Below are 25,687 nucleotides of genomic sequence, written 5' to 3' on the forward strand. Positions count from 1 at the left end.
GTTTATACGTTTATAAGTTTATACACTGCATACTCCCAGCATACATTAAAATTGCAGATACAGAGAGTTACAGACAGGTCTAAATAGGAAGTAAGGCTTTGGTGTCCTTCAAATAAGAATGAAAATTGTCCAACAGTGGACAGTGTAACAAGTTTTATATTGGGAAAATGATCAGAAATTTAGTTGTCAGTTTTAGGGAACATTAGAAATGAAACACACTTGGAAACGTCTGTCAGAGCCACTAGTCAGCCCGCAGTGTAGGGTCAAATTGTCAGAGAGGGGTTAATGACTAAGGGGTATAAAAAAAAAAAAAAAAAAAAAAAAAAAAAAAAAGTGCACTGGTGCAGGAAAATAGTAGGTGGCATGGCCTCTTGGGAAAATGTATGATGGGCTAGCAGCAATGCATAAACGGCATGTAAGCTGGGAGCACAGGGCAGACAGAAAGGTGGGTTAGAAGGGCTTCTAGTCTGAGAGAAAGTGGGCTAGGGGGTGTAGGTAGACAGCAGGTGGGCTATGGGGGTGTGGGCAGACAGCAGGAGGTAAGCAGACAGCAGGCCAATTATGGAAGTGTGGGTAGACTTAAGTTGGCTAGGGGGTTGAAGCAGTGCAAAAACAGCAAATGAGCTGGGGGCACTGGGCAGACATAAGCTTGGCTAGAGGGGTGTGGCCAGACAGGTGGGCTACAGGTGGTGAAGGCAGACTGTAGATGGGCTACATGGGATATAAATTATGGGATGCATCAAGAGAGGCATAGATTCTCATGATAAGGACATAGTGTAGTGCAGTGTAGTGTAGTGTCAACTGCCATCGATCAGTCCGCAGTGTGGGGTAAAAAAAAAATAAGTGCATTGAGTCAGGATAATAGTAGGGGGCACAGCCAATTGGAAAAAATTGTATATGTGAGCAGTCAGTAGGTGGGATACAAGGGGTTGTAGGCAGGCAGCAGGTGCGCTACAGGGGACAAACAGCAAGTGGGATACAGGTGTGTGGGCAGTTAATAGTTGGACTTTGCAGCCAATAGGTGGTCTATAGGAGGGTTGCCAGTCATTAGGTTGGCTATGGGGGGTGTGGGCACACATAAGGTTGGCAAGTGATCAGTGGCCAGACATAAGGTGGGCTTACCCTTCAAGAGTGGCCTACAGAGGTTGGAAGCACTGGTTATGTTAGGGAACACATCCTTCATTACAAACTGCCCAAAGCATTTCCAGGCACTTGGAATAAAATTTGGCAAATTATGCATCCTGCCACAGACAGCCATGCAACAACTTTGTTTGCTCTGGTGCTAAAGACTCGACTTATATTATTTTTAGAGTATCTATTTGGGGTGCAATGGGTAGAGTATGGGTGCCTTGTGTAAGCTGGTGTGATGTTCCATGCAGCCATTGCAGTGATAATAGAAACAATGACAACTTGTCTACATTGTCTGTTTTCAACAGGATAAATCTCCACCAAACACAGTAAGGGTTGCCAAGGAATGGCTCCACCAAACCACAACACTTTCTTGGCCTGTCAAGTAACCATATGTAAATCTTTATCATCTGAATATGGTGCTAAAAATGGCGCTGGCCAGTCAGGTTGTCGTTTTCTAAAAAGGTTTATTTATACAGAAAAATAAAATCATCCATCTGGATAATAAAAGTTTTTTAAGAACAACGCAATTTGCGCTTGCACCAAGCGCTTTGTCTGGTTTGTACATACATAATCACAAGTATGAAATTTATAGGGATTAGGATACCGTTACCGGAAGTAACCGGAAATGTCCCGGTTTCATTGTCATTCAGATAGATAGATATACAAAACGATATATAAAAGAACTAGACAGGTGAATAGAACTTTATATTAAATGTGATCAATAAAAAGGATGTAACATTTTATATAAACTTCAGTGCCATACATATAAATAAAATTATTGATACCCACGTTATCACGCTAGCACCAAATGGTTTAAATGAGATACAGGAAACTATCCTCTTAACAGGAAAAAATTAAATAGAACCAAATATTACTTAACTTATAGTTGTCACTTTCCTATAATATCCATCGGACTCCATCCGCAGTCAACATGTTGACTCTCTGCTCAAAGGAATCCTTTTTGATCCTCCTCGGCACCCGTACTTGCAGTATTGGCAACCCACCTCACGATGTCGCCAGATCCATACAAGTTTCCAATCCATCTAGGTACCTGTAGTTGTAGTTCCTCGTTTCACACCGACACCATGATTATAGTTTCTTTAATCCCACGTTTACTAAGTTGGATAACGTGGGTATTAATTATTTTATTCATATTTATGGCACTGAAGTTTATATTAAAATGTTACATCCTTTCTATTGATTACATTTATTATGAAGTTATATTCACCTGTCTAGTTCTTTTATATATATTGTTTTGTTTATCTATCTGAATGACAATGAAACCAAGTTCCGGTTACTTCCAGTAACGGTTTCCTAACCCCTATAAATTTCATGCTTGTGTTTATGTATGTACGAACCAGACAAAGCAATTGGTCCAAGCTCGAAACGCATTGTTCTTAAAAAAAACTTTTTATTATCCAGATGGATGATTTTAATTTTCTGTATAAATAAGCCTTTTTTTATAAAAAGCAACAACCTGACCGGCCAGCTCCATTTTTAGTGTTCCCTACTGGAAAACCCCATATTCGGGCAATAAAGATTAGCTTTTTGGGATCTGCTCATCCAACATCGAGGAGTAAGCAGCGAAATGAAATGATACGAGGAGTTGTGCCCTTCATACAATACTCCCTCAGGTTAGTAGTACTTTACACTACTAATTGACCAATGTTCAACAAAGAGGAGCGCCCCTTGTCTTTCTTTTTTCCTCAGTTTTCTTCGTAAGTAGCCGTATGTATAACCAAAGATTTATGACACCAGCTGCACAGCTGCAATAACTGTGAGCCAGCATTGTGCATGATTCCATACAGAACCTGTTTACCTCCATGTCCAGTCATATACCACCATGAATCAAAGCTAGTGGACTGCACAGCAGTCTACTTTCAATTGTACAGTGTTATCCAATAAGCTTTGCATAACTTACCATTATTACAGGGACCATTAGCAGATCCTTCAAGTTCCTCAGGTGAATCGCTCTCAGCTTCTGTGCAGAACTAAACATAAACACAATATTTTAAAGGGGTTATCCGGGTTTAAAAAATTTCTTATGGCCGGGCTGGGGAGGGCTATTTAAACACAATAAACATGTACTTACCTCCTCCGGTACTGCCGATGTCCCGCGCCGCGGCCGGTCTTCTCTGTTCATTACTAGTGCGCACAGGGAGCTTCCGGCCAGCTGGAAGCTCCCATGTGCACCATCTCCCAGCGCTTACAACGCTGAGAGATAGGGACGGATGGGAGGAGCCGTCCACATCGCGGACCGGAAGCTCCCTGTGCGCGGCTTCCGTGCCCCTGTAAACAAACAGGGGCACGGATCGAAATGACCGCGGCCGACATCAGTGGCGTCGGACGAGGTAAGTACATGTTTATTATGTTTAACTAGCCCTCCCCAGCCCGGCCATAAAAAAATTTTTAAACCCGGATAACCCCTTTAATAAACTATGTGAAAAAGGAAGAAATTAAGACAAAATCTGAAATTTCAATTTGAACATCAGTAAAAAAAAAAATACAAAAAATTTTAAGGTAAGAGCACAAAAACATAATTCTCCAATGAATACTCCAAGGAAAGTTACAGATTTCTATCCACTGGAAGTGAACAAGGAAGCTTTCTATAGCAGGACAGCAAGCAGAGATCTAGAAAACCGTGAGGAATTGATGCAGAAAGTATATTGGAAAATTGGATAACTTTCCCTTCCACAAACCATATCAAATATTTGCTGAAAAGTGGACAACCACTTTAAGTCCGAAATTTGTACCTGTACAAAGGTGTTTGTTTAAGACCCTTGGAAAAACTCTGTTGTAAAAATTCCAGGGCTATGTTTTGGCTTCTTTTGATCTGGGTTCCTGGGTCCCAGCCCAGATTTTTACGTAGATTGCATTTATTACTGGCTTCCTGCTAGCCGCTATGGTATCAATTACGATATCAGAAAGGCCTTTGCCGGCCGGAAGCTCCCTGTGAGCCCTTGTAATCAAACTGGCGCACAGAGAAGACGGGCCGCAGCGTGGGACATCGGCAGTGCCGGACGAGGTAAGTACATGTTTATTACTTGTAAATAGCCCTCCCCAGCCCTGCCCTCAGTAATTTTTAAGACCCGGATAACCCCTTTAAATATTATTATTACAAGCATATCTTTACTTGTACCAGTGTTCTATATTCAACAGGTAGGGCAGTCATGGGGGACGCAACGGAAACATAACTATAAACCAGGAGATAACAAAAGTCATTTTTAGATGTGTGCCATTGTATTAGCCGCATAATAATGGAACCTTCCACGGTTCAAAATAAGAACGCAACATAACGTAACATAAATGTAAATAATGGAGGATGGTGTTAAATAAAAAAACTTTTTTCAGGAATGTGTGTGTGTTTTTCATGTTACATATAACATTTTGGACAAGTTCTGGGTCATGGTACTAATATGTAGCCACATTAGGTGAAGAGGATTGAATGCTCATTGTTTTGCTTAATTTATGTAAAAACTGAGAGCAAGTGTGTTCTCAGTTTGTCCTGGGTAGGAGAGGGTTAATAACATGCATATTATTTGAAAATTTATCAACATAAAGTCAATATAGACTGAGGTATGAGAACTGCCATCAGGAATGATTTTTATGTAACCCAAATTTTCCATTTTAACATAGACATCTCTGGTTTAGATTCATATCAAAGAGGAGATTCTCCTCTCAGAGGAAAATGAAGTGAGGTGCCACAAATCCGATATATATATATATAGATATATCTGAAGACAGGACGTCACGCGCTATGTTACCACCACGTGACATCAAACTGTGTGCACCGGCAGAGCACATGGACGTGCCTCTGCCAGCACTGCCGGGAAACTGCGAGAAGAGGACACTTCATTACTCAGCGGCTACAGAGGGACTCCACCTGACACTTGGTTACTGAGCGGCCTCCTCTGCTGAACATTTCATTATTGAGGGGGATCAGCTGCATATTTTGTTATTGAGTAGACTCTGCTGAATATTTCATTATTTAGGTGGCTCCGCTGCTCATTTCATTAATGAGGGGACTGCTATGGATATTTTATTAAAAGTAAACACATTGCTGTTAACACAAGAAAGAAATTATACATACCTGATCCAACAGGTCTCTGCCTGTATATGTATACAGAGGCACAGCAGTGTCATCATGACCATAGCGGCCATCTGCCCCAGGATACAGCTGCAGGCTGTGTCGCAGGCACAGGCTGTAGCGAGTGCCTGCCATGGTCAACGCTGGTAATAATTATATATTGTAGGACTGGTTCTAGTACTGCATAAGTATCTTATTGTAGTAAGGAGTAGATTATTTTAGCTGGTGGAGGCACCACAATCTTTATATAGCCCGGGTCTATGGTGCCCTTAATCTGCCACTGATCGGAGACACAATGATTTATCTGGTGCAGCAAAAAGTTGCTTAGTTCTACTCTGCACTAGTTTAAATACTTACATACTAATACATATCCTGATTATTTGAGAAATACTTAACGGGGAATGCAAAATGTGATACTTACTATTTCTTCCAATTTTGTCTCTTTAAATTTCCTTAGTGCGTTGGAGAACATTTCTGTAACCTTTCTTGCAAATGCCAGATCAGACTCATTTCCAATAGCAAATGTTTTCTAACAAAACCAGAAGACATGAGCTTTAGAACAGCATAAATTTATACATAAAACATAACGGCTTATTACCTCTAGTGTTCATGCAAAAGCATTAAAATACAGCAGTACTCTTGATTTTAGCTATGGTAAATATAATCTATTATAACTTAGAGGAAACCTACCACTTCTGAAGGTAGGTATGAGATGTAAACACCGCGCAGCGCCGAAGCTACCTAGGGGCTGTAAATCAAAATGTGTTTAAACCGCGATATAGCGGTTTAAAACACTAGCTAAGGTAAGCTCCGGCACCAGCTCACCCTGAGCTGGTGCCCGGTGTTTACATCTCATACCTACCTTCAGAAGTGGTAGGTTTCCTTTAAGTCTTTCCTACATTACTTCAGAGCCATATCTGGATATCCTCTATTTCCTGCATAAAGAAGAATTACAGAAGTTGTCCACCTTCGGCAAACAACTGATAATGTTTGTTTAATGAAAAGTTATACAATTTTCTAATTTACCCCGGTATCAATTCCTCACAGCTTTCTACATTTCTGCTTGCTGTTATTCAACAGGAGGCTCCGTTGCTTACTTCCTGTGGATAAACACTGGTCCATGGTCATGTGATGTCACACAGAGGGTAATCAGATTTTTATATACAGGAAGTAAACAATTACATTTTGCGTTGAATGACAGCAAGCGGAGATCTAGAAAATCACAATGAATAGATGCAGAAGTTTATTGGAAAATTGTGTAACTTTTCATTACACAAACAATATTTGCTAAAAGTGGACAACCCCTTTGTAAGAATTTATGACATTTTGGCGCTGATTTATGTTGATTTGTACAGGGCTAATTTTAATATAGTTTATACACTGTACATTAGTGCAGTCACAACAGGTAAAGGGCAGTTTTGCAATGAGGGACTTTGCTGTATAGATCAAGTCACTATCAGAAAAGGAAAGTGACTTAACAGCTTTACTATAGATACGGCCTCTATAGAAATTACAGAAAAGTAATCTGAACCCACCAATTTCAGCCAATGCATCTTTAGGCGTGCAGTTTAGAGGACCCCTTATAGCACAGAACCAATGTAATTGCTGGCCAACCCCTCAGGACTGCCATACAACTATATACACCCTATTTGCCATACCTTGTGTAGAAGGGGCGGTGACCCCTTCCCTCTCCATAGAAATGCACGGCATAGGACATGTCTTTTCCCTGTGTACAAAGCCGTACGTTGCAGCCGTACGTTGTCCCCCATAGGTTTGTGTAAATGCGGCCTAAGAGTGGATACCACCGGGTCTCTTAAGTATCCATACACAATCCATATAACATATTTAAGGGGAGACTCTCCTGTTTAACACAGCATTGTGTCTAGGTGCCAGGGTTCAGAAGATATAGGTGTTTGAAGTGTGCCCCCCTCCAGCCAGTCAGCTGAAGGCAGAATGTAGATGTAGCTGTAGGAAAGATTTTCACATGAACCGTTTGCATCTGTAGCTGAACCTGAGAAAGGGTGATGGAATAATGCTGTACATATTTATAACATATTTTGGTAAAACTTTATTCAGTTTAACCACTTATTAAAAAAAAACTTTAATAGGAAAAATGCCAATAAAGGTTATATTTTGCCAAATTTTACAAAGAAGAAATTATGTAATTAATAAAACTATTCTATCAAATTAAATGATCCAACAAACTGAGGTGATGAACAGTCCCCTTCAAATTATTGAGTACGACAATTTAAATTCTGAAACTTAAAGTGAAATGGTCAAACTGAAGTAATGAATAAAGAAGTACGTACCAGGAATTTGAAGACATCTTGGTTGCTGTTTACTGGCTCTATTTGGAATGCCTATAAGACTCAGACAAAAATAAAATACTTTTATTCTACAATTTCCTTTATAGGTTAACGAGAGAAAAAAAAGCTAATGGTAGAGAGAATATGGTTGATAATTAGGACAGGACTACACATGTTATGTTGTGGACAATAACCATGGAGACACAGGCTTGTATAGAAGCTGTACTAGTCAAAACACGACAATATTTTAAGACAATGATATGTACAATATTCTTCATTTTTACTTTAGAAGCATTAGGATATGTTCACACATTAAGGATATGTTGGAGATTTGCTATAAAAGATTTCTGGGTAGAATATCTGCAAGTTATCATAGTACCAGCAAAATGAATGAGATTTTCCTATATCTCATTAGGATGCTGCTTTGAATTGTTTATATAGCATGAGAGCCATAAAATGGTTGTGAAAGTGCAGTTTTTGGATAAGAAGTTGTGATTGTAGGATTTATAAACAACTGTATTGGAAATAAATAGAGGTACACTCATGCTTAATTTTGCTCATTAAACATATAGTGGTGTAAAGATGACATGCATGTCCATGGGAGATCATACAAGACTGTTTATAGAATATACATACCGGTATCGCTTCTCTATTGCTCTTAGTGCTACGCTTTGAATGATGTTTCTCACTGTAAGTTTTAAAATAACCCCTAATTAAAATGACATATAGAAAGCCAGAAAGGGGAAGATTTATCAAATTGTCTAATACTGAATGATAAATCTGCTGTAGTTCAAAAGATCATCTCATCTAATGTTGCACCTCATTTTTTTTATTATACATTATGCTAGTAAAATACTGAAATTTTTGATACAGTTTAAACCTAGTTTTTTTTTGGGGGGGGGGGGGAGGGGTGGAATACAATTCTGTCATGCAATCTGCAAAAGTATCTAAAAACCTTGATAAACGTGACAAGGCACTTTAGACATTTTATATTTAGGCAGGTTAACACTGACAGATGTGTATCTAGATGTTTCAATTCCTTGTCATTTACAATATAATATGTTGATGATACTTCATGTCTAATGATGATCAGACCTGAACCTTGTGGGTTTGGGTCCCCCCCCCAGAACTTCTGATGAAGTTCAAGGCTGACTCAAATGCACCTCATCGTTGACAACCGCAAGCATTAACTCTTTAAATGCCACGGACATTAAATGCCTGGGCTTGGGGATTTGCACTAGCATGCCGGAGGCTCACGGTGTCACCATTTGTGGGATGACTTTCGCTCCCTGATGACTTCATCTGGATCAACAATCATCCCCAAAATGGCGGCATACAGGACTTTAAATGGTGACTTTGCCAATAACGTTTAAACGGTAATCAGCACCAATTGATGGCTTCACTGGTGAGGGATCCTGAACAGAGGTTTAAAATGCAAGTTCGGCCAAATTTTTCCAGGTGTGCTCATCAATACACATTGGGGCAGATTTACTTACCCGGTCCAGTCGCGATCCAGCAGCACCTTTTCCGACGCTGATTCGGGTTCTGCTGGGATTCACTAAGGTCGTGCGCCCGATGTCCACTAGCTGCGCTAAAGTCCGCCGGAATTCACCTCCTCCATCTCGGTGTATGCAGGTGCTATTTTTGCGACAATTATTTTTTTTAAATTGAGCGTTTTTTCAGCCCCTCCCCCCCCCCCGATTTCTGTAGTGTGAAATCCGGCGCCGATGCGTCACAATCCGATCGCGTGCGCCAAAATCCCGTGACAATTCGGCGCAAATTGGAAAAATTCGGGAAACCCGGCGGAAAAACGCGTTTCGGACCCTTAGTATATGTGCCCCATTGAGTTAAAGGTGCAGAATACTCATATAGCCCAAAAACTTTTCATTACCCTTTCCCACAGCAAAACGCAGTTAATACAAAACTTCAGAAAGTAGAAATCATTCATACTATTGCAGATCAGGAAGCACTTCCTTAAATAACATAGGAAAAAAAAAAAGAGTGAAGTAAAACTTGCCCCTTTAATTTCTTTGACTTGCCATGATCGCCATCCGCCACTGTCAAAAACAAAAGCATACATAAAATATATCTCCACCCCTTTTGATTTTTCAGTTGTTTTTTTTTTTAAAAACTTTACAGTCGCATATGAGGATGCATTTAGTGCAGAAATAAAACTGTAATTCCTAGTGGTATCATTTAATATTCCATACGATATACTGGGAAGCTGGAAGAAAATTTCAAACACAGAAGAATTTTTTATTATAATGTCATTTTGTTGTATTTTTTGTGCTGAAAAAGCCCCACTCGGCTTATACTCTGGAATATAAAAAAAGATTTGGTACTCACCCCTGGCGCATCTTCTCCACACACCTGCTGCTTCCCGGCAGAGGCACATGCATGCTCTCTGCTTACATGCGGCGTAATCTTTACCACTCACACACTCTATACATTATGTAACCATACTAACTTATCACAGTCTTCTGCGGTGAAGCAAGAAATAACTTCTTATGAATCTCTGAAGCATCTTTTGTCTCTTCTGTTTCTCCTTCTGCTTGCTTCAGGGGACATCTCTCCTAACCCAGGCCCACCTCCTGCATATTTTAACACTTCACACAGAAACCCTGCTAACCTTATAAAGATTCAGTTTATACCCTCTTCTCCTCCTCCACCCGTAACCCCTTTTAAATGTGCCCTATGGAATGCCCACTCTGTGTGTAATAAACTAGAATCAGTTCATGACCTTTTGCTTTCCAAGTCTTTTGACATACTTGGCATTACGGAAACATGGATCCAGCAGGATGACTCTGTCTCCGTTGCAGCATTGTCTTATGGCGGTTTACACTTTTCTCACTGTTCCAGACCTGAGAATAGGCAGGGAGGAGGTGTAGACATACTCCTCTCTCCACAATGCACTTTCCAGGTCATTCCTCCTGTACCCTCTCTTACTTTCCCATCTTTTGAGGTCTACACTCTTAGACTTTTCCGCCCATTCTCTCTTCGTGTGGCTGTAGTATACCGTCCTCCTGGCTCACCCTATCAGTTTCTTGACCACTTTGCCTCTTGGCTCTCTTACTTTCTATCATGTGACATTCCAACCATCATCATGGGAGACTTCAACATCCCTGTTAACACTCCCATTTCCCCTCTTGCCTCTCAGCTCTTAGCACTAACTACTTATCTAGGTCTTTCACAACTCTGCGTTTCCCCCACTCATAGTGAGGGAAACATCCTCGATTTGGTCTTCTCCCGACCATCTTCAATATCTGATTTTACCAATTCCTCCTTTCCACTTTCAGACCATAATCTCCTTTCTTTTACTTTCAATAATCCTTCTCATTCTCAGAATCCTTCCACCCATCATTCATACCGGAACCTACGTGCAATAGATACTCATCAACTCACAGAAAACTTACAGACTGCACTATCCCCCATATCCTCTTTCACCTGTCCAAACCTGGCTACTAACCACTATAATCACACTGTCAGAAGTGCGCTAGATGAGATGGCACCGCTCACTATCCGAAATTTTCAACACACACGCAGGCAACCTTGGCACACTGAACAAACTCGTTTCCTTCGGCAGTGCTCCAGGATTGCTGAACGTCTGTGGAGAAAACCGCGCACATCTGCAGACTTCTTCACTTCAAATTAATGTTAAAAACTTATAACTCTGCCCTTCACCTCGGTAAACAGGTCTATTTTACTAATTTCATATCCTCTCTCTCTAACAACCCCAAAAGGCTCTTTGATACCCTTCACTCCTTACTAACACCAAAGGTGCAGCCACCTGTCACAGACCTTGGGGCTGAAGATCTGGCCTCCTACTTTAAGGATAAAATTGATTGTATCTGCCAGGAAATAATTGCTCAATCCACTCACCCCTCCAATCCCCTTCCCTCCCATACCTTATCTTGTTCACTCTCTTCCTTTGAACCAGTCACAGAGGAAGAAGTGTCTAGGCTCCTTTCCTCTGCTCGCCCCACTACCTGCATCAGTGACCCCATCCCCTCACATCTGGTCCAGTCTCTCTCCCCAGCAGTCACTTCTCACTAAAATCTTCAACCTCTCTCTCTTCTGGTGTTGTCCCCTCTTCTTTCAAGCATGCTGTTGTTACCCTTTTACTAAAGAAACCTTCACTGGACCCATCCAATGCTACTAACTACAGACCAGTTTCTAACCTCCCTTTCATCCCCAAACTCCTGGAACGCTTGGTCTATTCTCGACTAACCCGCTATCTCTCAGCTAACTCCCTCCTTGACCCCCTACAATCTGGTTTCCGCTCTATGTATTCCACTGAAACTGCCCTTTCTAAAGTCTCCAATGATCTCCTCACTGCAAAATCCAAAGGTGACTATTCTCTCCTTATTCTCCTGGATCTATCGGCAGCGTTCAATATTGTGGACCACCAGCTCCTCCTTAGAATGCTTCACTCCATTGGCCTAAAGGACACTGCACTCTCCTATCTCTCTGACTGCACTTTCAGTGTCTCCTTTTCTGGAACTTTCTCTTCTCATCTTCCTCTCAGTGTTGGGGTTCCTCAGGGCTCAGTTCTAGGTCCTCTTCTCTTCTCTCTCTATACTGCCCCCATTGGACAAAACATCAGCAGATTTGGTTTCCAGTATCATCTTTATGCTGATAACACCCAGCTATATACTTCTGCACGTAACATCACCCCTGCCTTAATCCAGAACACTAGTGAATGTCTTTCTGCTGTCTCTAACATCATGTCCTCTCTCTTCTTGAAACTTAAACTTTCTAAGACTGAACATCTTGTCTTTCCACCATCTACTAACCAACCCAACCCCGACCTCTCCATCTCGGTCTGTGGGATCACTATAGCACCGAGGCAGCAGGCCCGCTGTCTTGGGGTTGTGCTGGACTCTGACCTCTCTTTTTCACTATATATTCAATCTCTTGCTCGCTCTTGCTGTATGCATCTCAGAAACATCTCCAGAATCTGGCCGTTTCTGACATTTAAAACTTCTAAAATGCTAATTGTTGCTATGATTCACTCTCGACTAGACTACTGTACCTCCCTACTAATCGGCCTTCCACTGTCTAAACTCTCTCCTCTTCAATCTATTCTTAATGCAGCAGCCAGGCTGGTCTTTCAGGCCAAACGCTACATGGATGCCTCCAGTTTGTGCCAATCACTGCCCCGGCTGCCCGTCTCCTTCCGTATTCACTTTAAAATAATAACCCTCATCCACAAAGCTCTGAATAATTCTGCACCTCCCTATCTCTCTTCTCTCATCTCAGTCTTTCGCCCTTCCCGTGATCTTCGATCTGCCAGTGACATTAGATTAATCTCTCCCTTAATTCGAACCTCCCATGCACATATCCAGGACTTCTCCCGAGTTGCACCAATTCTCTGGAATGCCCTTCCCCGGACTCTCAGACTAACACCCATCCTCCAAAGCTTCAAACGTGATCTTAAAACCCATCTCTTTAGGCAAGCTTATCACACTCGCTAACCGCATGAAATGTCAACTCTCCCTTTACTAATCCATCCTATGTCCTATCTACCATCTGTTATCTGGCAAACAGCAGACATATACCAAGCTCCAGGCTTCTCTGCAGTCTTTTTCACCTAGGACCCTGTAAATAAGATGGTGGCTGATCGCTGGTTCAAGCAGCAACATCGTTGTTTAGTAAATTATTTATTAAATTATTTTATATTGTTCCCTTATAAAGAATGGCTGGACCATTATACAACCTCGTGTCACCCCCTCATCCTCATAGACTGTAAGCTGTTGTGAGCAGGGCCCTCACTCCTATTGTTTCATATGACTGTTTGTTCTTTGTAATGTAATATAGTTGTATATGTCCCCTATGATTTGTAAAGCGCTGCGGAATTTGATGGCGCTATATAAAGATTATTATTATTATTATAATAATAATGTCATTGGGGCGGCGACATGCCACGTCATAGTGTGTGTGTGCGGGCAGAGAGCATGCTGCCCGCACTGCCGGGAAGTCGGAAGGTGCGCCGCGGAGAGAAGAGGACGACAGGGGTAAGCGGCAGAGGTGAGTTTATTATTTTTATTGCTGGACAATCATTTTTTAGAGGGGGCACTGCTGGACAATCATTTTTTAGAGGGGGCACTGCTGGACATTTTATTTTTTAAAGGGGGGGGGGGCTTTGCTGGACATTTTATTGATGAGGGAAGGCTGCCACTGGATATTTTATTAACGAGTAGTTGTTGCATTTTTCACCCTTACTTATACTCGAGCCAAAATATATTAATATATAAATATGTAAATACTTTAATTAAAATAAAAAATATACATATACAGGTATTCTTTAAATTTTTTTCTAGACCAAAAACCAATACATTTTTCCTTGGTGTTTGTGTTTATTATGTCTAGAGAGGGGATGCCCTCCACTTTAAATCAAAATGACTTTTTACAAGAATTTACACCAACCTTCAGTTCACAGTTAGACCACAGTTTGATATTGAAAACTAGCATTACCAATATGGCTAAATAACATCCCTAAGAGACAATTTCTAAGACACTGATGTAACTGTACCAAGCTAGAGGAAGGGCCAGAAGGTTTACAGAAAGAATTCACCCAAAAGGGTTATGACAGTACTTTATTGTCTCATGTCAAAACAGAAATGGCTAATACTAATAACTTAGATGGAAGAATTAATGCTATGAAAGTCCCATTACCGTTGGCGGTAACATGTTTTATCTTTCTCTCTGTGGTCGGCCATGCTCCATGCATCACAATGGAGAGGGGATGGACACGTTCGTGTACATGTAGCCTAAGGGACTCTAAAGCAACCTTTCGGCAACATTGCAGGTACCACTGTAAATCTTTACTATACAATTGGGACAGGTAGATATATTAATTCTCGCTTTTACATACTTGAAGGGTAAGCGTGGGCTATTCTCTTTCTTAACAGCGAAGTCCAATTGCAAAGTTACACGCTAAATCAGGGGTCGGGAACCTATGGCTCGCGAGCCAGATGTGGCTCTTTTGATGGCCGCATCTGGCTCGCAGACAGGGCCAGGACGCATCCAGAGATTGGGTTTTTTAAAAAGCCTGGCTTCTCTCCTCCCTCCCGCGCTGCAGACATTACATTACTGCAGCTGATGGCCCGATTGATGGTCATGCGACCAAACACTAAGTCTGCCGGGACCTCGTGCTGCTGGAGCTGTGCCTGACCCCCTCCTGCAGGAGCCGACTGTGTGAGGAGGGGGGAGGGGCTGCAGCTCATGTCTGCCCGGATCCAGCACAGAGAGCAGACACTGAGCTTCCTGTGCAGCCTCTGTACAGACCCCTGCACTGATATCCTGGAGGATTTATTTAGAAGACTTCTATCTCCACCACAGGCTGTAAGTGTATAAAAGTAACTGTAAATGTGTGTCATATGTATTGTACTGTGTGTGCAGCATCAGTGTGTCATATGTAGTGTACTGTGTGTGTAGTATCAGTGTGCCATATGTATTGTACTGTGTGTGCAGCATCAGTGTGTCATATGTAGTGTACTGTGTGTGTAGTATCAGTGTGCCATATGCATACCTCCCAACATTTGTAAAAAGGAAAGAGGGACAAAATGGCGGCACGCATAGCGTGCCGTGGCGATCCCCCTAAGCCACACCCCCAATCACTCCCTGGCCACGCCCCAAATTTTAGCCATATTAAAATAATAAAAATCATCTCAATAAAAAAAAAAAAAAATTATCCTCATTGGGATTTGAACCCAGAACCTGCAGTGTCCATGTACAATAATAACACAGCGCCTCAACCCACTGAGCTATAATCTCAGTGATTAACAAGGTGGAGAATTTTGGTAACTAAGAACTATGACTATATATTGCCTTGGTATATAGGGAGGGATCTTCTCAGATTATTGTAATTATTGAGACTATTATTATTATTATTATGGAGATAATTATTATTATTGAGATGATTATTTTTACCATTATTAATAATCATCTCCATAATAATAAAAATAATAAAATTTATAATAATAATAATAATAGTCTCAATAATTACAATAATAATCTCTGAGAAGATCCCTCTCTATATATCAGTGCATTAGTCTGTGTCACAGTGTAAATGGCAGATAACATGTCTTAGTTACCAGAAATCCTCAGCTCTGTATCACTGGGCTTATAGCTCAGTTAGTTAAGCTCCTGTCTGCAGTGCAGAGGGTCCCAGGTTCGAATCTCAGCCTGGACAAAACTTTATTTAATTTAATTATATAAAGAGCTTGTGTCTGGGGAAGCCCTGGAGACCATATATGGACAGATACTGATCTGACCTGATGACGTGGTCCCTGCTCTCTCCACTAAACCGACACTTCTCTGAAAAGGATTCCCTGCCCGATGTCTGCTCTGGGGAACCCTAGGAGATGCAGTGACCATATATGGACAGATGCTGATCTGAAGCTGATGACGTGGTCCCTGCTCTCTCCGCTAAGCCCGACACTTCTCTGAAAAGGATTCCCTCCCGATGTCTGTAGAAGCCATTCTGTACTGTGAGTTCAGACTTTCAAAGTATTTACTATGCGGACACAGCAGCGGGACCTGGGGGGAGAATCCGTGACAATCTCATAGCTGCCCGTGACGCGGGGCAGAGGTACGAAAAACGGGAAAGTCCCGTCAAAATCGGGGCGGTTGGGAGCTATGCATATGTATTGTACTGTGTGTGCAGCATCAGTGTGCCATATGTATTGTACTGTGTGTGCAGCATCAGTGTGTCATATGTAGTGTACTGTGTGTGTAGTATAAGTGTGTCATATGTAGTGTATTGTGTGTGTAGTATCAGTGTGTCATATGTAGTGTACTGTGTGTAGTAGCAGTGTGTCATATGTAGTGTACTGTGTGTGCAGTATCAGTGTGTCATATGTAGTGTACTGTGTGTGTAGTATCAGTGTGCCATATGTATTGTACTGTGTGTGCAGCATCAGTGTGCCATATGTAGTGTACTGTGTGTGCAGCATCAGTGTGTCATATGTAGTGTACTGTGTGTGCAGCATCAGTGTGTCATATGTAGTGTACTGTGTGTGCAGCATCAGTGTGTCATATGTAGTGTACTGTGTGTGCAGCATCAGTGTGTCATATGTAGTGTACTGTGTGTGCAGCATCAGTGTGTCATATGTAGTGTACTGTGTGTGCAGCATCAGTGTGTCATATGTAGTGTACTGTGTGTGCAGTATCAGTGTGTCATATGTATTGTACTGTGTGTGCAGTATCAGTGTGTCATATGTATTGTACTGTGTGTGCAGTATCAGTGTGTCATATGTATTGTACTGTGTGTGCAGTATCAGTGTGTCATATGTATTGTACTGTGTGTGTGTGTGTGTGTGTGTGTGTGTGTGTGTGTGTGTGTGTGTGTGTGTGTGTGTGTGTGTGTGTGTGTGTGTGTGTGTGTGTGTGTGTGTGTGTGTGTGTGTGTGTGTGTGCAATATTAGGCCACATGCACATTAACATGGGGGCATTTTGCAGGCCACAAACAATGGGCTTTGTCCCATTGTCTACAACCCATCTGATAACGGTGGGGTGAGTGGTACTCATCTCGTAAATGTCCAGAGTAAGTGACTGTGCGGGATACAAAGATGGCAGGTCTTTCTCCTGTCGTCTTTGCATGTATGAGGAGGTTCTGCAGCAGCTGAGGCTTGTGTGTAACAGTGTCTGTCCATGCTGTACTAAGCCACCACTGGACCACAACAATGGTAATTCCCTGTAAAATAAAAACTAGATAATTTACATTGGAGCTTGCCATGCAGGACATCTCGCCCAGCACTCTGGCTTCTTCCTTTCCCTGCGCATACCTGAAAGCTGCATCTCTCATCATCAGGTGGGAAGGAGATCCAGGCAACACATTAAAAAGAAGCCAAAGTGCTGGACGAGATGTTATGGATTGCAAGCTCGCATGTAAATTATCTAGTTTTTATTTGATAGCTAATTACCATTGTTTCGGTCCAGTTGTGTCTTAGTACAGTGTCCCTTTAAACATATTGTACGTCTCTCGCCGAATTATATTTTAAAATATGTCGCGCTTATGGCTCTCTCAGCCAAAAAGGTTCCTGACCCCTGCTCTAAATTGTTTGTCCTGTATGCGCCAGTGACACCATATTAACATGCCAGAAGCTATTAGAACTTGTCATATGTAAAATTGATCTTCCTGATGTCAGGTTTCCTTTACGTAACATTTATTCACAAATCAAAACACTTTAGAAAATTACCTGGGGCAAAATTGGAAGATGAGCAGCTCGATACAACAGATACAGGTGACTTTGGGGCAGTATGATCATCCTTAGACATTTTGATTCTACGTCTCTTCCTTGAGGGTTTATCTGATATATTTATTATAGAAAAAAAAATGTAATTGAAAAAAATACTTGCCAACAATACTATACAAAAACTAGTTTTTCCATTATCATTAATCTAATGAGCAAGTCCATTTCAACTCTTTCAAAACCAATCCCTGCAAATCCAGTATAATTTCTACTTTAAAGCCCTTACTGCGGACCCCATTTTTAACCTTCCCTAGTTTTAGAAATTGGCATGTGTCACTATAATTTGTTATAACTTTGCAATATTTTAACATAACCAGGTGATTTTAAGGGACACCTGTCATCAGGTCTCTGTCACTATTTCTCGCACTACAACCTGTTGGAGCAGCTCACAAGGATCCCATCCCAGCCTTTATCTAGTCAATTCATACATTAATCATTATAAAATCACCTATTCTTTATCATGTAAATGAGGCTGGTCACATGGTCAGAGGCAGTGATGTCACCACTGTTACCACTCCCCTCTCCTCCCCCTGCTCATGTCTGTGTGTAGTAAAGCATTGCTGGTGTGTGTGCTGCATCTGCTGACATGCTACATCCTCCTAATACACAGACATGAGCTACACAAGTACCTGACATGTTCTGCTATAACATGGCTGCAGCCTGGAACTGTTGTATCTTGCGCGCGCGCACACACACACACACGCGCGCACACACACGCGCGCGCGCGCACACACACACTTCAGGGGGCGTGGCCACCAGCAAGCACATGGAGCAGCCATTACATGGAGCAGCTGTCAGTCATGCACTGGGGGTGTGGCTGTGCCGCCCCCTCATGAATAAGCTGGACAGCTTGAATATGCTAATGACTCAGTGGACATTTCACAGGTCATTTGCATACAGCTTTAGGACCTCATTGCTTAGGTTTACAGGCATGTAGAGGGACAATGAAGGGATAGAGGCAATGCTTTCTAATGGCAGTTTATGAAATCTATTTAGATTAGAGGGGTTATTTTGCCTGACTGTTCTCTTTAAGACTGTTTTCTCATGACACATAGTACTTCATTAGTTTAGTTTAAAAATTTGAGTGATAGGTTTTGCATTTATTTAAGAAAAAAATTACATTTGGCAAATATTTCATATTTCCAGGCAGAGAGTAATACCACCCAAATAACATGGTAACATTTTGCAAAATGTCTGCATTATGTTGGCATTTTGTGACCATCCTCTCCTTTTTGTAGGGTGTTGTAAGGCTTTTAACTTTTGTTGCCATTTTTCACATGCTGTTCAGCTTTTAACCCCTTAAGGACGGAGGGTTTTTCGCCTCATTTCTCGCTCTCCAACTTCAAAAATCCATAACTTTTTCATTTTTCCGTGTACAGACCTGTGTGAGGGCTTATTTTGTGCGTAACAAATTTTACTTTCCCGTAATGATATTTATTTTAACATGCCATGTACTGCAAAGCTGAAAAAAAATTCCAAATGTGGAAAAATTGAAAAAAAACCGCACGTGCGTCACGTTCTTGTGGGCTCAGTTTTTACGACTTTCACTCTTCGCTCCAAATAACACGCCTACTTTATTCTTTGGTTCGGTGCGATCGCGGTGATACCAAATTTATACAGGTTTTATTGTGTTTTAATACATTTTCAAAAATTAAACGAATGTGTACAAAAAAGAAAAAAATTTTTTTGCCATCTTCTGACGCTAATAACTTTTTCATACTTTGGCGCACGGAGATGTGTGAGGGGTCATTTTTTGCGAAATGAGGCGACGTTTTCATTGCTACCATTTTGAGGTCTGTGCGACATTTTGATCATTTTTTATTTCATTTTTTATGTTATGTAAAAAGGTGTAAAAGTCGCATTTCGGACATTTGGGCGCCATTTCCCGCCTCGGAGGTCACCGCCGGCCGTAACCGTTTTTATATTTTGATAGATCGGGCATTTTGGAACGCGGCGATACCTAATATGTCTGTGATTTTTACTGTTTGTTATGTTTTATATCCGTTCTAGGGAAAGGGGGGTGATTTGAACTTTTAATATTTTATTAATTTTTTTTATTTTTTAAACTTTTTTTTTTCTTTTTTTTTTCACTATCTTTTAGACCATCTAGGGTACATTAACCCTAGATAGTCAGATTGCTCCTACCATATACTGCAATACTTCTGTATTGCAATATATGGCATTTTTGCAGCACATTCATTACAATGAGCCACTGGCTCATTGTAACGAATATGCAGCTGCCAGATAGCCTCGTGTCAAAAGAAGACACGAGGCTACCATAGCAACTGATCGCCGCCCCTCGATGACGTTCGGGGGCGTGGCGATCGAAAAAAAGATGGCGGCGCCCACGCGCCGCCGTCTTTTAAACGCCGCCGGCGACTTTGCCGGCGGCGTTTAGGGGGTTAATAGCCGCGATCGGTGCAAGCACCGACCGCGGTTATTAGCGGTGGGGGTTTTGTGCAAAATGCAAAAACCCCCACCTTTGTATGAAGAGGACTCAGCCCGTGAGCCCTCTTCATACATCCCTTATACCTCTGCGCCGTAGAGCTACGGCGCAGAGCGTTAAGGGGTTAATGGAATTTCGAAGGTCTTCATAATAGAATAACCCCATAAATTACTCCATTTTAAAAACTGTTACCTTCATGTATGTAAAACAACTTTAAAAGAGGTCTGTTAACATTTTAGGTGTTAAACAAAGGTAAAAACAAAATAGAGGTGCGATTAAAAAAAAAAATTGTGTAATGTAATGCAAAAGTTGCATGAAGTCAATTGTCTGTCCTAATTATAAGATAACCATGTAATCAATGGAATGATTCCATAAAAATTATTTATAAATGCTATTTATTATAGGTACATTATGATTACCTTATTCATATATTTTTTTAAATTTTTTCCCAATTTTACTGAAAGGAAAAAAATTGGAGAAACTAGTTTTAGCATTTTCATCTTTTAGTGGCATAACTTTTGTATTTTTCTGTTGACAAAACTTTTTAGGTTATACAATGTACCTTTGACCACTTTTCAGAACTTTTACTATTAAGTGAAGCGATAAAAATATTAACAGAATTCACAGTGCCGATCCATTAATTCATTAGGTTTATTTTACCGATTTTTTTTTTTTTTTTTTAAAGGCAGATAACTAAATATAAATTTTTAGTGAATTTCTGTTAAGCTACTTAATTTGATTTTTATATGTAAAAGGTGGGAGGGGTTGCATATTATGACTTATGACAGACTGTTTGCTTTAAGTATAGTTCAGGAAAGGCTACCAATGTATACTTACAACAGAAAAAAAATAACTAAAATGTTAATGTAGCCTAATACATTTTTGGCAGATGGAAACAATTATATACATATGCAATATGTATACAATTTTTAATATATTGTGTAATATATATGAAACTTATCAAGACCAATGGCAAAAAAGTGAGTTCACCGCAAAGTGAAATAGGCCAAATTCTGCCGTAAGGGTCAATATTTTCTGTGGCAAACATTATTTTTAAGAACTGTCTTACTCTTCTACTCCTTCAGGTTGGTGGATGTTGGAGACCTGGCACTTCTCCCTCTTCCAGGTGAAGATGCCCCACAGATGCTCAAAAGGGATTGAGATGGTAAAGGTGCAGCTTAGCATCAGATTCTTTAGCATGAATCTGGGGGCTGTGTTTGGGGTCATTAAGTTGGAATACTGCTCAGAGTCCCAGTTTCAATAAAACTCCTTAATTGCTAACCCCAGTGAACAAGCTTGGTAACCCCAGTGAACAACCATGGTAATGGACACTAATGTGGGTAAAGGGCATTCGTGGGTAAAGATGCTTTACTGCTAGTTATGGAACTCACTGTAGGCAAACAAGCAAAATAAGAATGGCTGATCCTCATGAATCAGTGTTTTCAAAATATATACAAAAAATATACATATATATTATATATACAAATATAATACAATATATATATACATTTGCAAAAATAATAATTAATGAATTGGCGCAAGGAAATACCTGGGTTTGATGGGGTAGCCTCAGAAGCCCCCTCACAGGATGCTGGGGAAGCAGGATAATCGTTATCTTCATTTTTCTCATCTAAGATGACAATATGGCCTTTGGGAACATTGTTTATTGTTTGGAAATCTTTAACAGTCAATAAAGGAAAATATACATTTGCAAAAATAATTAATGAATTGGCTCTAGGTCTAGGAGATACCTGGGTTTGATGGGGTAGCCTCAGAAGCCTCCTCACAGGATGCTGGGGAAGCAGGATAATCGTTATCTTCATTTTTCTCATCTAAGATGACAATACGGCCTTTGGGAACATTGTCTATTGTTTGGAAATCTTTAACAGGAATAAAGGAAATGCCAGAAAATATACATTTGCAAAAATAATAATTAATGAATTGGCTCTAGGAGATACCTGGGTTTGATGGGGTAGCCTCAGAAGCCTCCTCACAGGATGCTGGGGAAGCAGGATAATGGTTGTCTTCATTTTTCTCATCTAAGATGACCATACGGCTTTTGGGAAAATGATCTATTGTTTGGAAATCTTTAACGGAAAAAAAAGACAAGGAAATATCAAAATTTAAAAACTGATCTAATCGTAAAGTAATAGTTAGATATTTTACATTTACTGGCTATATAAAACCCTTTCTCTTTTTAACAAATTTAAAGGGAACCAAAAATATGTCCTTATTGTGAGTATCTATGCCACTATTGATACATCCAGTATAATTATTCGCTTTGGCAGATGCTAGTCGATAAAGGTTTCTTTACCCTCTTTTGCTACAATTTTACCCTGTGTTACCATTTGATACATAATTATACTTTTGTTTCCTTGGCCCAAGTGTATTACATTACTTTTTTGCTTTAAACTTGAGTAACCATTTCATACTTCGTTATTTGGAGCTATGCAAGGTGTAACGAGCTGTGTTTTCATGAATACCATTTTGGGAGCTAAAACAACCTTAAATGCCTTCAGACGAGTATATGAATAAATCTGGACATTCTGAGACCTGTGATCTTATTTTTTCTAACTGTTCTCTTCTCTGTAGTCTGCATCTGTAATTTGCTGTTGTCTTATGGCTGCTGGGTGGAGACTTAGATCCTTTATGTAAAATGACACCTCCGTCCGCTTCTATCCGTCTTGCCCGGAATTTAGCACAAATCTCAGAGAGAAAGTTAATCATATACATTATGCAAAATTTGTAAAAAGTGAGTGAGAGACCATTTTGTATAAACATCTGATGACGTGAATCTGCTTATCATGCTTCTGACATCATTTTCATGCGGCCAAGTTGCAGCACCAGTGCGAATGCTAATGAGGCTTATACCAAGTACTAATGCTGCCTAAATATACCAGGCAGTCAGACAGATGGAGCTCCATGCAAAAAGTTATAAACTTTTCTGTTCTTCATGTCAAACCACACAACTTATTTGCACAGAAAACATGTACTCTTAAGCTTCCCAGTGTATACCACTCACACGAGAAAGCAGCCTGATCATCCTGGCTGCAGGGTAACAAAATGCTGTAAATATAGAAATATAGAATTTCAGACAAGAAATGGAGCTTAAAGGATACCCTTCATCAGAAGTCCTTGTTCTGGCTCCCCAATGTCCCCATAGAGAATAGTGTACACATTGCCAAAAAGTTTTTATGGTAAACCTGACTTTTTCTGAGAAAAAATGATAAGTTAGATGAAAGTTTACCTTTCTGTATGGAGAGCTGTGTCCACAGGATCGGAGTGGCCCATCAGTGTGCCGATGAAAGCACCGCTGGGCCCCAACACCTGCCAACTCCGGAACTATCCATGTTGACTCCGCCCCTTTTTGCCAGGCGTGACTATAACTCTGTGCCCTCTGGACACAGATGGATTTGAACATAATGATAAAAATTAATCTGACTAAAGGCTTTCAAATGACCATCCACTTCAATCGAGGATATTGGCTTAGTCAAACAATCCTCCTTTAAAAGGGCACCTACCACCCTGATTCTACCTATAAAGGTAGAAGGGGTGGTAGGTGGATGGATGGGACGTGAGGATAGCCCTATTTTGAGCTAATCCTCACGTCCCGGGTGTCTTTTAGAAAACTTTATTACATGTATATGCAAATTTTTTTATGCGGCTACTGGGGCGTGGAGTAGCCAGACATGAGGCTACTAGTCACGGCTACTCCACGCCCCAGTAGCCACGTTACTCCGCCTACCAGGTAATCTTCGGCGTGCAGCTCCTGTTAGCTGCGCGCCCTCGTCCGGGTCCCCTGCGCGGCCGCGGCTCCGGAACTACTGCGCATTTGACCCTTTTATTAGATCAAGAAAATCGCGGCAGACGAAACAACATACGTATAAAGGGCCTGCCTGAACTTCAAACAGCAGACAATTTATCTGAGAGAGTAACGCAAATCTTTAAGGACATCCTGTGCCGCCCTGCAGACTCGGCTCTTCTGTTTGACAGGATTCACAGAGTCTCCAGAATGTCTGCTGCAGAACCTGGGATCCCCAGAGACGTCCTATGCCGTCTACACTACTTCACGGATAAGGAGAAAATAATGCGCGCAGCCTGGGGCAGGGAAAACGTGCAAGTGGATGGTTCGGATATATACGTATCGACCCTGATGTATCGGCCCACACCCTGAGCATGAGACGCTTACTGCAACCTCTCCTACACAGCATAAAGGAAGCTGGCGCCTCTTACAGATGGGGCCACCCTTTTCACCTCATTTTTTGACATAATGGGACCCCGTTCTTCCTAAGGAGCCCTGATGACCTCCCTGATCTTTTTTGTTTTCGGAATATACCTCCAATTTCCATCCCTAATTGGCTTGGAACAGATATACCCAGAGTGCCTTCTCTGCAATCTCGCCGACGGAGTACGTCAAGACGTGGGAGACGTCCCTCAATAGAAGACACCCTACTGCCACTTCTATCTTCCCAACCTGCTGGAGCTGCCTCACTGGGTCCGGATTTATCCGTGGGCCTACCACTGGAAGCCTTACGTTCCCCGAACTTCCTTCATGCATAGTTCTCAGGTATTGGCACTCAATGCCACACACTGGACTTACGTCCACAAGTATATTCAAATGTAACTTATGTTTGTCTCATTTTCCTCCTATGCTTTTGTAAATAGGGACGTACTCTGAGCTTTGCCTAGACTACATTCACATTTAAGTTTTCTCTACGGTTTAATAGACACTATTACTGGGGCACTTGAATGTACTATTATTCTTTAATGCCAATGTAAGACCTAACCGTTGCTGAGCTAGGTCGCCACCTAGTGGCTTATATTTTTAATTACTTACATAGTCATATGATTAGCTATAGCTTGCCCCAGAAGTCAACTGTTGATTGCAGACTAACTGATGTCATATTGCTTATAATGCTTTGTGAATTTTTGTCCACCCTGGGAGGTTGCCTGTCAAAATTTAACATATAACACCATCTTCAAAAGGTTTGGTTTATGCCTTCCCACCTTTGCAGCGCTATCTGTATGGACGCAATGGGGGTACCCTATAGGTAAATGTAGTCATTAAGGCCCGAGATTTGGACATAATACCTCCCAGTGTGTAAAACATCTGTATTTCTCTGTTACGCAAAAGATAGTAGGTGTTATAGTTGGATGGATATGGATTTAATATTTCATCTGAAGGCGGGTGAGAGAAGTTGATCGCTCTAAGCTTGCAATTGTTCATTTATGCCCGTTGGTAATGGAGCCATGCGCTATTGCCTTCTACGTTCCCCACTCTTTCTCCTCCTGGTAGGGGGAGTTGTTTCCCTGGCTTTATTCTCCAGGGACTTAGGGTTTGACCCTTTTTTTTGCTTTTTTCTTGTATCTTTCTCCACCCCCCCCCCACCCCCTGCTGAACCTTGGGACCGCAGGTCGCTCCCACTTCACCCAACTCACCCTCATATTTCTATTGTCTTTA

The 25,687-nt window shown here is 41.2% G+C and overlaps 1 protein-coding gene across 12 annotated transcripts in view; it reads right to left on the bottom strand.

Moving 5' to 3' along the window:
* LOC140133134 (uncharacterized) overlaps window positions 1-25,687 on the bottom strand; it is a 75,921-nt gene that overhangs the window by 4,478 nt on the left and 45,756 nt on the right. For 2 of the 12 annotated variants that reach the window (XM_072152834.1, XM_072152835.1), the window contains exons 7-15: window positions 22,185-22,313; window positions 21,978-22,106; window positions 21,776-21,904; window positions 17,727-17,837; window positions 9,542-9,581; window positions 8,161-8,212; window positions 7,528-7,578; window positions 5,640-5,747; window positions 3,053-3,122 (exon numbers count right to left, since the gene is read on the bottom strand). In XM_072152834.1, coding sequence (XP_072008935.1) covers window positions 3,053-3,122; window positions 5,640-5,747; window positions 7,528-7,578; window positions 8,161-8,212; window positions 9,542-9,581; window positions 17,727-17,837; window positions 21,776-21,904; window positions 21,978-22,106; window positions 22,185-22,313 — 819 coding nt within the window. The remainder of the gene's footprint in view (window positions 1-3,052; window positions 3,123-5,639; window positions 5,748-7,527; window positions 7,579-8,160; window positions 8,213-9,541; window positions 9,582-17,726; window positions 17,838-21,775; window positions 21,905-21,977; window positions 22,107-22,184; window positions 22,314-25,687) is intronic. The other 10 variants (XM_072152840.1, XM_072152839.1, XM_072152837.1 and 7 more) reach the window with 10 other exon arrangements.

The sequence above is a fragment of the Engystomops pustulosus genome, chromosome 5 (genome assembly GCF_040894005.1).
Source record: "Engystomops pustulosus chromosome 5, aEngPut4.maternal, whole genome shotgun sequence".
NCBI classification, from domain to species: Eukaryota; Metazoa; Chordata; class Amphibia; order Anura; family Leptodactylidae; genus Engystomops; species Engystomops pustulosus.